This window comes from Sinocyclocheilus anshuiensis, unplaced genomic scaffold (genome assembly GCF_001515605.1).
Source record: "Sinocyclocheilus anshuiensis isolate Anshui unplaced genomic scaffold, SAMN03320099.WGS_v1.1 scaffold1272, whole genome shotgun sequence".
Classification (NCBI taxonomy): Eukaryota; Metazoa; Chordata; class Actinopteri; order Cypriniformes; family Cyprinidae; genus Sinocyclocheilus; species Sinocyclocheilus anshuiensis.
Genome location: NW_015547713.1, coordinates 825,467 through 837,143, shown reverse-complemented (window position 1 = coordinate 837,143; position 11,677 = coordinate 825,467). Strand labels below are relative to the sequence as shown.

Here is an 11,677-nt window from a genome sequence, read left to right as displayed (position 1 = left end):
AGAAACTGCCGTTACTTTTTTGAAAAAGTAACTCAGATATTTTCTTTTAAATTAAAAAAGTAATGCGTTACTTTACTAGTTACTTGAAAAAAGTAATCTGATTACGTAACTCGCGTTACTTGTAATGCGTTACCCCCAACACTGTCTAAACCCGACCCCCCCGGCAGCGTCAGAATATTCTCAAACACTATCCACCTTACTTTTCAACACAGAAGTAAGCGTTTCCTGTGAATGTGCGAGACAATATTTGTATTCAAATGAACTTAGATTTATAAATTGATTATATACTGAAAAGTATCATCTTGTCAACCATCTCGTCCCAAAGCATTCTGGTATAGGCCTACCCATGAAGAATACATAAGCTTCATTAGAATTGGAATAATACCTTTTTATTATTATATTATTTGCAATTTGATGCAGTTGCTAATATTTATGACCAAAAAGAAAGATGAAATTCTGATAGTTTGTCATGTTGATCAGTGATATCTTTAGAACAGTGTAGCAGACTACTTGCAAAAAAAAATACACATAATACAATACGGATATATGGATAATCAAGTAAACATAAGCTGCTTCAGATCAGATCGGCGCCATGCTGCAATGGTGACAAAACCCGTACAATTAAGAGACCGGAGGTCCAACGAAAAAAAAAAAAAAAAAAAAAAAAACGAGAAAGAAAAAAACAATTTGCATTGACCGAGTTTGATAACACTGACTTTCATGTCCATTGAGCCAGATAATATCTAGATGACAAAGTATCAGTCCTAAAAAAAAATGAATTGTCTCTCAAAGTAGAACTTACACTTTTAATATAGTCCAAATCACAGCTAAAGGGGTTTTATATAGTGGTTTTATCTGTACTGGTCTCTCCTGAGTCGTCACAACTTTGTCAAATAAAACTCTACCACCACAGTTGGAGATCGGTTTTCATTAGGAGCTGGATTCAAACTTTTCTCCATCTTTGGTCCTGTAGGGCACCTGCTCAGAAACTCGTGTTACACATAGAAGCCATCGTCCAGGGACGTGTTCTACGAGCGTTTCACCTCTATGTTAAGATATCGACAGCTTGTTGAAATAAAAGAATGATCGATGCCAAACGTATAAATCTTCGGGCAAACATGAAAAATCGATTTATAAATACATCCACACACTGAGGTTTCATTCGAACGAGGTCTTTGGCAGTTTTTCAGTTCTGATTTGATTCCAAAAGCTAACATTAAGGAGCTGTGGTAAGGCATTTGAATGGAGCTCAGCGAGGTACCTTACTCTGTAAAGCTATCTAGAAATAGTACAATCATATAGTCACCCGCTCACCACAAGCTAACAAATGATATTCGCTTTTTTTTGTTTTGGTACATTATACATTTTTTCTTCCTCCCTCCCCTTGTTTTCCAACATCCATATTTTACATCCACCTTCTACAAGGACCTCTACAGCATGCAAAAATATACATTTAAAGTTCCCTTTTAAAGAGAGCAGGGATTCAGTGGGAAAAAAAAAAAAAAACATTGTGGCTAAATATTCATCAAATCAAATCTGATATTAATACTGTAAGACAGGGAAGATCTGTGTTGGTGGAAGCAGCAAATCTTTCATTTTTTATTGTATAAGCTCCTTACATCCATTAAACGGGCTTCCGTTACCCATGCTGGTCCTTTTTTTTTTTGTCTATTCTCATCTAATGTGCAGATGTCTATCAATTTTCATAAATCTAACTGCCTACTTCCCACTCTTACCAAGCGTAAAACGCAACATTATCTCAATTAACATCTCTCCACCATAAATATGCCTGATGATCCACAATTTGAAGTCAATATTTTGTTTATAATGAGGTAATATACATAAAGAAAAACAACTGAGAAAGATCCACTTTATAAATTAAAAGCAAAAGCTCAATGCACCCGTGACTTTCAGAATCATTTTTGGCACATGCCTATTTCCTATAGTCACCCTTTGGCAAAGACATTCAATTCCAATTTATCTAGCATCACGAAAGGCACAGGTAACTACATGCAAGCACGTTAATACTCATGATAGGACACAAGATAACTGCAGCCAATAAGAAAACGGCGGGGAAAACATCATGACCACTTTCCAACATATGGTCCAGCACTCCCACAATTTTCTGGTTTCAAATGTTACCTAAAGGGTAAAACAGAAAGCATCATGCAAAGTAACCCCAAAGGTTAGTATTACAAACATATACAGTTGGTTGTGTAAGTGGGCCTGCCACACATATGTACGAACAAGCCGGTACCACACACATTCAGAAAGAAGTTCGTATAAAGCTCACCCATTTCAAAATATCCAAAAACACACACATGACGCTTGCAAGAACAGAAACATACAAATTCCCATGGGCCACTTAATACCAGAAAGGAAAAATTCTCATTTTAGTGATTAGTGATTCTCATTGCCTTTTGCAAACTTCATATTTTGAGTTATGACACAACTTTGGTGAGATACACTTTCCTGTTGGTCATAAAAGAACTTCCATAAGAAGTTCAGGCAGACTATAATGGGAGAGCATGTGCTTTTGTTCTGCTGTACACACCAGTGCTTTATAATTATATATTATTTTTTATTTTCCCCAAATGCTTTGCTTCCTCTTTTTCTTCTTCTTTCTTTTAATCAATTGAACACAGAAGCAAAAAAAAAACTTTAAAGTGGTTACCCACAAGTCAGACACAAACTATCCAATTTCAAACTGGGCTCAATTGATTCTAAGTGTTTTCAAATGATGTTACACTGACCGAGTGAATGGTCTCCCTGGAGATCTTTCTTCAATGGGCACAGGAAGCACTGTAGGCCATGCTGTTATCAATAGAACAACAAAAACCAACTTGTGATCTAATGCAGCTGTTTGTAATGACACTCTTATGAACCTGGCCTCAATATACATCCTATCTTGAAAGAACACTATATAAAAAAAATCCTTAGTCTGAGAGGAACTGGATTATATCCTTGTTTGCCAGTTGTGTCGATCAAGTTTACCTTGCCTAAATCATGCATATGAAAAACAAAACAAAACAAAACTATAGAAACACAAAGATAAGGGCTAGGTCATTTTTACACTTAGATATATACACTTGTCTACATTCTTTCAATTTGTCCCTCCCCAAAAATAAAACAGATCTGAAGATCTTCTTTAAAGAACACCCTCCATTTTACTCTTTTATCATAACACATTTAAAATAATCATGGGTATCTGTTCTTCTGCAGTTGCATTTCTCATAGTCAGAGCAAATCTCATAGTCTATAATAAAAAAATTTAGTCTGAGAGGAACTGGATTATATTCTTGTTTGCCAGTTGTGTCGGTCAACTTTACCTTGCCTAAATTCTGCATATGAAAAAGAAAACAAAACTATAGAAACACAAAAATAAGGGCTAGGTCATTTTTACACTTAGATATTCCATTTAGTGTTTATTTTCCCTCCCCAAAAATAAAACAGATCTGAAGATCTTCTTTAAAGAACAGCCTCCAATTCACTCTTGTATCATTTAAAATAATCACATGTATATGTTCTTCTGCAGTTGCATTTCTCATAGTCAGAGCAAAACTCTTGATTACATCATGAGGGTCTTATTAAATTACTAAATTCAGATAATTTGTCTAATTTATCAGTCTCTTTCATCAGTTATACAGCATTCATTTTTGGTAACTGCTTGCATAATTTTCAAAATTTTCAAAGACCATAAAGTGAGGTAAATGTAATGAGGCTCATGGACCCAGAGGTATAATACGGTAAATGAGGTATAAGGTTTAGATGAGGTACGAGATAAAGATGAAGTCTGATTTCAAAAATCATCAAAATTCAAAAAAGAAAACATAGCAGTAGATATATCAAAACGTTATCCTAATGTTTCTGCCAAAACATGCAGCTTTTTTATCAATCGTCACGAGAAACATTCAGGGATATAACTTGCGTTCTGTGCACAGTAACAATCAGGAAACAATTGTGCGAACTGTGCAAATACCCAAACATTGCTTCATTTTGTTTATTTTTTTTTGTCCTCACATTTTACGAAAAGAAAAAAAAAACACTGAGGTAGACGTTTCTTTATAAAACTTCACGGACTAGGTCTCTGCACAAACGTGAGTACATTCATACATAAGCTAGATGAGGTAGGTGTAATGCAGAGAGAAAATATTTAAAGAATGCAAGAAATTCCCTGAGAAAAAAAAAAGAAAAAAAAAAGATTTGAAGACACATACCAAGAGCAAAACACTCTCAGCCTTTAGCAGTCAAAATGGTGTGCTGTAACGGCAAGCATTTGGTGTTACACGATCACTGAGAATCATACAAAACTATAAAGTCCCTACAACTGTTGTCAACTTGCTAAATAAAACTACATTTGCTCCTGATAGATGTGCAAAATCTCCTTTTCCATTTGTCCACAGTTACAGTTTTGTATTTCAAACCTTAAAAGGTCAGAACATGGTGTCGATCAAGTTTACCTTGCCTAAATCATGCATATGAAAAACAAAACAAAACAAAACTATAGAAACACAAAGATAAGGGCTAGGTCATTTTTACACTTAGATATATACACTTGTCTACATTCTTTCAATTTGTCCCTCCCCAAAAATAAAACAGATCTGAAGATCTTCTTTAAAGAACACCCTCCATTTTACTCTTTTATCATAACACATTTAAAATAATCATGGGTATCTGTTCTTCTGCAGTTGCATTTCTCATAGTCAGAGCAAATCTCATAGTCTTGATTACATAATGAGGGTCCTATTAAATTATTAAATTCAGATCATTTGTCTAGTTTAGAAGTCCTTTTCATCAGTTATACAACATATTAATTTTTGGTAACTGCTTGCATAATTTTCAAATGGAAAAGACCATAAAGTGAGGTAAATGTGTAATGAGGCTCATTGACCCAGAGGTATAATACGGTAAATGAGGTAAAAGGTTTAGATGAGGTATGAGATAAAGATAAGGTCTGATTTAAAATGTACACAAACTTAAAAAAGAAAACAAAGCAGTAGATGTATCAAAACATTCTCCTAATGTTTCTGCCAAAACATGCAGCTTTGTTTTTATCAATCGTTATGAGAAACATTCAGGGATATAACTTTTGTGCACAGTAACAATCAGGAAAAAAAATTGTGCGAACTGTGCAAATACCCAAACATTGCTTCACTTTGTTTAGTTCTTTTTTTTTTTCCGTTCTCACATTCTACGAAGGTAAAAAAAAAAAAAACACTGAGGTAGACGCTTCTTTATAAAACTTCACGGACTCTGCACAAATGTGAGTACGTTCATACATAAGCTAGATGAGGTAGGTGTAATGCAGAGAGAAAATATTTAAAGAATGCAAGAAATTCCCTGAGAAAAAAAAAAGAAAAAAAAAAGATTTGAAGACACATACCAAGAGCAAAACACTCTCAGCCTTTAGCAGTCAAAATGGTGTGCTGTAACGGCAAGCATTTGGTGTTACACGATCACTGAGAATCATACAAAACTATAAAGTCCCTACAACTGTTGTCAACTTGCTAAATAAAACTACATTTGCTCCTGATAGATGTGCAAAATCTCCTTTTCCATTTGTCCACAGTTACAGTTTTGTATTTCAAACCTTAAAAGGTCAGAACATGAGGATTCGGTTGTTTCCAAAGTCCACAGCCACAATCATTCCATCTGGGGTAACCGCTATACCCGAGGGGCGATCCATTTGCCCGAAGCCGTTACCGTGTGTCCCAAACTTGCATAAATAGTTGCCGTTGGGTTCGAACACCTGAATGCGATGGTTGCGGGAATCGGCCACGATAATACGATCCTCCTGGTCCACTGCTACACCTTGAGGCCGCAAGAACTGGCCATTTCCGGTTCCCTCAGACCCGAGGAAGCGTGCTGACTGGCAGTCGGGCGTGATGACAAGCAGCCGATGATTGTTGAAGTCGGTCACAACGAGGTGGCCTTCCTGATTGAAGGCCACGCCGCGAGGAGAGTCAAAATGTTTCCAGAGGGCACCTTCGAATCCGTATTTGTTAAGGAAAGTCCCATCAGGTCCAAAGAGTTGCACACGGTGGTTGCGTGTATCCGAAACCAGGATCTTCCCTTCAGAGTTGACAGCCACATCCCATGGGTAGTTGAACTGCCCATTTTTGGTTCCCTTCTCACCAAATTTGAGAAGAAACTGGCCATCAAAGGTAAAGATCTGGATGCGGTGATTGTCCTTATCTGCCACAATGATTCTCCTCTGGCTGTCACAGGCGACTCCAGCAGGGCGGTCAAACTGGCCCGGTCGTGAGCCCAAGGTGCCAAACTTGTGGTGGAACGTGCCACAAGGCTTGAAGATCTGCACACGGTTGTTGCTTCGGTCAGCGGCCACCACGTAGCCCTCCTTATCCACGCAGATGCCCCAAGGCCGACACAGCTGCCCGTCCCCATCGCCCTCTCCTCCGAAAGATGCAATGGGCAGGCCTACACCGCCATAACTGCGACCGGATTTGACCATCACTTTGAAAGGACTTCCCTCAATGTGCTGATTGCATATAAGCACCGAGAGCAAATGCTCACCCTCGCTCTTGGGCAGATAGCTGACTGTGTACGTTCCATCTTGGTGGTCGGAAACATCTGCGCTGGACAGATTTCCATCCGGACTCATAAGCACAACCGAGACACTGTCAGCACCAGACAACCGAGGCTCACCATCATGATCATACCCTACGACAGTAAAGGAAGCTAGCTTTCCTTGCAGTGCTCTCTTGAGGCCTTCACCGTGAGCTTTGGAAGCTGTGGCGAAGGCTCCGCTGCTGATGAGGCCCATGGACTTGATGGCAATCAGAAGAGCCTGGTCTGGTGGTGTGAACATGATGCGATCGTCTTCTTGGGGCTGTAGGATGCAGCGGATGGATTTAAGCTCCTGTAGCTGATTTAACATGTGCTCTCGTGCTAGCAGGACATCTATGTTACGGCCCTCTTTTAGAACCTGTGTCACTGTGGCGATAGTACTATCCAGCTTGGTGAGATTCTGGTGAAGTTTCTCAACCTGCAGGTAAAGGGATTTTGCCTTCACCTGGCGAATCTTCTCCACCTGTGCAGGAAACAAAAATGGTTCCTGATGTTACAAATATAGTGATGTATAGTAACGAAGTTCAATTACTTTGTTACGGTACTTAAGGACAGTTTTTGGGTATCTGTACTTTACTCGAGTATAAATATTTTTGCTGACTTTTACTTTACTACATATTAAAGGAAAAAATGATACTTATACTCAAGATGCATTTCTCCTGACCCTATCGTTACATTTGCGACTGCAAAATGCAAAAAAACAGAAAGCAATCTTTGCTGATCGGTCATAGCGATATCCAGTTTGTGAATGAATCTTTTGATCCAATTCTGTTGCTTTGAATTTGTCAATCTGGTTCGTGAAGAGGTGTAAATGATTTGTTTCACAAATCACAAATCTGAATAAAACTCAAGAAGCACCAGCATAACGGATCTCCACTGTGGATCTAAATTGAAGACATTATTGGTGTAAGTTTTAATCTGTGTTTTATCAAGGTACATATGTTTTAGGCTTAAGTAAACATTTTGAACTTGTGATTACGTGTGATAAGACGTGACAGAACCCTCCCGCCTTTCCAAGAAAGGGGGCCGTGGTAGTAATGAAAACAAATAGTGACCGAAAAGATGAAAAGCTTGTTTTTCTATGTAAACATGCGTTAGATGGACATTAGAGATGCACTGGCCATAAATCGGAACTGGCCGGTTATTGCTTTATTTCGGCCAAACTCTAGACTTGCAAATAAACTGCAGTGCATTAATTTTCCAAAATGTAATTTGTGTGGAAATAGTACAAAGTCTGTAAACAGGATATTAACAGAGGCCAGGGATTCTGAAGATGGACGAAAGACAGAAAAAACTGCAGCAGGCAGAGTAAACTTACTGTTCACGATGCACAAAATATTGGAAGAAAATCTAAATATTGAATTCGGAATTGGGTTTATATGAATGCATCTTTGAGGGGAACTGACTGTCTTCAGAAAGTTCAGATGGCATTTTCTTTTCATCTTGCCTCTGTATAATGCATATCTAAAGCACAAAGTAGTGCAGCGCTGCTTTGTTTACAGCAGTAACCAAGGAAACGCTGTATTACTGCTGTTCCATAAGCGCCACCTGCTGTCAGAGAGTGCATTTGCATTCTCATTCAGCCTTTCTGCTGTTTTTGTTTTGTGCAGAAATGTTTTATGTAGCATAATTCCACAAAGCCAAAGTCAGACCATTTTTTTTTATTTTTGATTCAGATTTTGAAATTATACAGCCTAATTTAAATCAGAAAGTGCTCTTGCTACATGTAGCATGGATCACGATTAAAATACAGTGGTTGCCTCTAATTTCCAATTGCTACAGATAGTTCTGCCTGTAAAACAGAAAAACATCTTGTTCATTTACTCGTATTGTAATTCATTCGTAATTCTCTTGCTTAAAACAAAATAAATATAATAAAAATAAATTGGCAATCATATCACAACTGGCTCATTTGCTTGTAAAAAACTGGCAGTCGGAATCGGCCATGAAAAATCAATTTCAGTGCATCTCTACTGAACATCTTTGACCATCGGGCATCATTTTTTTCTACAGTCCTGCAAAAATGTCATTTTTGTGAACAATCCCTTTAACTCTTATATATCCTATACATATACAGAGTACTGGCATGAAACTCTAGATGGCGCAGTCCGATAAGTCTAACTCAATCTAACCTAATGACATCATTATCACATGGCACAGCTGATTGGTTCTCTCCTGTATCGGTAGCCAATGAGCTCGCTGCTCAACATTCAAATATATGATTCGTGCTTGCAGTAGCAGTTGCAGCTTGCTTCAGAAACCCTCCACCTTCCCCAGCTCCACCTGTATAGATCTGCTACGAGGTGATTCATGTATGCTATATGGGAATTATTTCATGCATGTTATAGTTGCAGCAGCAATATTTCTTACATGCTCACAGCAGCATGTTGTGGATGTATTGGCAGTAGCAAGTCTCGGTACTTGCTCTGCCGCAGCAGCAGCGTAGCAGATCTATTCCGCCAAGACCAAATACATTAACATTGTCATGTACATTACACCATGCCAATCCCTCCGAGAGCTGTCATGACAGAAATAACTATATATTATTATAATAGATTTCTCAATTAGGTTGCCACTGATACAATCAGCTGTGCCATTATTTATAACATTTACTTAAGTAGTTTTATTATCAGTTACTTTTATACTTTTACTTCAGTGTTTTTTATGGGCAACTTTAACTTTTACTTGAGTCAATTTCCATAAAGGTATCTGTACTTTTACTGAAGTATGATAATTGGATACTTTATAAAACACTGCTAAAATATGCAGACAGACTTTCAAAAGGTAGTTGCTACTCCATGAATTAATGTTTGTTTATTTATTCACCTTCCAGAGCAGCTCACACTCGCGTTCCTCCAGAGCTTTCTTATGACGAAGAGTGATGGTTTTCACTTCTGACTGCACAACCTTAGCCTTCAGTTCCACTTGTTCAGCAATGGCCTGGGTTTTCTCAATGCTCAGCTGAAAGAAAATTTAATGAAAGGGCTTAGACACATGCACATTTGTGAGGACATCTGAACTCACTTAAAAGTTAGGGGGGGAAAACCCCAGATATATTATGACTGCACAAAAAATAGCTGAAAGTGTAATATCGCTGCTTCTATGAACAGCTACAGAGCCACAGACTGTGACTGAACTTTACTGCAAAAACATAAATAAAAATCTGCAACAATTTAAACAATAGCAAGAGAACCAAAAACTTTGCGATCATTTGGGAATTCATTAAATATCTTCAGGTAATTAGCTATGAGTTGCTCACAACTTCTGAAATACCTTCACCAGTTTTCGTCAAAGCACACAGAGACTAAAAAGCTATGAGGAACTATATAATAAGGAAGTATATTTTATAGTATAAGTATAGTATAATTTCTTGCATTAATTTCTTTATCCCTCAGCTAAAAAATAAATAACAGCAAGAAAGTCTAAATACTAAAAAATAAATAAATAGAACCTCTCCACCAAAGAAAAAAATGCTAATATATCTTAATTTGAAAGGATCCAAGAAAGCATGAGGGCTTCCTTTGTGATGTTATACAAAAGGGGGATAAAAGGTCTACCTTGGGGACAATGACCTCTAACATTTGCTTAAACAGTGATTTGTACACAGCCCTACCTATGCATGTCAGCTGACATCTAAACTGCCCACAAATGTAACATATCAGAATCGTAATATACATCTAAATGAAATTGTGATTTCAGGGTTTCCACTTTAATCTATTTAAGTGATCCTGAAAGCTCAAAACTCAGCTGTGCCCTCTCATCGGGGAAGTATCTTTTTTCAGCTTCACATACATGTCAAATTTCAAAGATTATGGATGATATAATCACACAATGAGAGGAAATAAAGGACTTGTTGGTCTCATGACCCGGGTCAAGGGGTTTATCCATTAAGAGAAAAAAAGGTGTGGAAAACGTCATTTAGTGTGGAGCAGATTACCCAACCTGAGCCAAATTTAAGGTTCAAAGGGTCCGGAGCTCTACAACCTATAGCATAAACAATCTTTAGCATAAATATAAACTTTAAACAAATGCATTTACAACAATGCAAAATCGATCAACAATCCAATTTTCCAGGATTTTCATTCACAAATGTAACTTTGCCCTGAGCAATTATTAATAAATCACCAATTAATTTGAGTCCCTGTGCTAAAATCTCTTTGTGGCAAAATATTTAAATAAATGCTGCTGCATTATATTACATTATATTGTCTGGTCTAAATATTTAAAAACTATATAGAGTCCCTTAAATGGATACTTTTTGTTAGTATGTACTTGTGGTGTAAATTGTGTTATTTTTCAAAATTGTACCATTTCTTTCCCACTGGTTAAAAATCAATTGTATAAATGTAGTTTATACAATATATATTTGCTTAATACTTTGCACTGTTAAGGTTCTATCCCCCTTTCATATTTACAAATGTCCTCTGGCTAAAATATTATCCCATTCTAAGATTGAGCTGTCAATCACAAAGGTGCAAACCAATCAAGTCAGAAACAGGAATGGGGTGAATGGAATAAGCAGCTGCAAAATTGCAGGCTAAAATCCAGCAAATAGGATTATGCAGCGCTAAGGAAGACTGGGCTGTCAGGGGTTGGTTATGGAGAGGGCCCTTCATGGGCAGCGTGCTTCCAGAATAGAGATTACGGCCCCAGACTGAAGCCATTGTTAAAACCCTGCATGCGCTTTCAAACCTCTAAACGTTTAGAGGCTTCCCATTTACACCATCCAGCAACAGGATTAGAGACACACTAGAACAAGCAGCCAATCAAGTGCAAAACACAGGTCAGGCTCTTTCAGATGATGCTATGTAGCTGAGCCTGATGAAGCTTTAGGACTGGACAGGTTTAGATAATTGCCATGTAAACGCATGGACTATATTTAGAATATAATACTATCTCAATACTTAAATACACTACTAATGCACAGTATACTGCAATGGAAAAACAGTACTATGCTACATTGATGAAGTCATAATTAAAGGCATAGTTCACCTACAAAATAACATTTCTGTGATTTATTCAACATACCCATTTCTTTTTTTCTTTGGAACATAAAAAAATATATATTTTGAGAAGTGTTTTTTTTTTT

General features: G+C 37.4%; 1 protein-coding gene across 1 annotated transcript in view; it reads right to left on the bottom strand.

The window, feature by feature from the left end:
- Positions 1-4,451: 4,451 nt before the first annotated feature.
- Positions 4,452-11,677, bottom strand: part of LOC107704101 (E3 ubiquitin-protein ligase TRIM71) — a 42,435-nt gene continuing 35,209 nt past the window's right edge. The window contains exons 3-4 of the mRNA XM_016506951.1: positions 9,415-9,549; positions 4,452-7,051 (exon numbers count right to left, since the gene is read on the bottom strand). Of these exons, the coding sequence (XP_016362437.1) occupies positions 5,600-7,051; positions 9,415-9,549 (1,587 nt within the window). The 3' untranslated portion in view covers positions 4,452-5,599. The remainder of the gene's footprint in view (positions 7,052-9,414; positions 9,550-11,677) is intronic.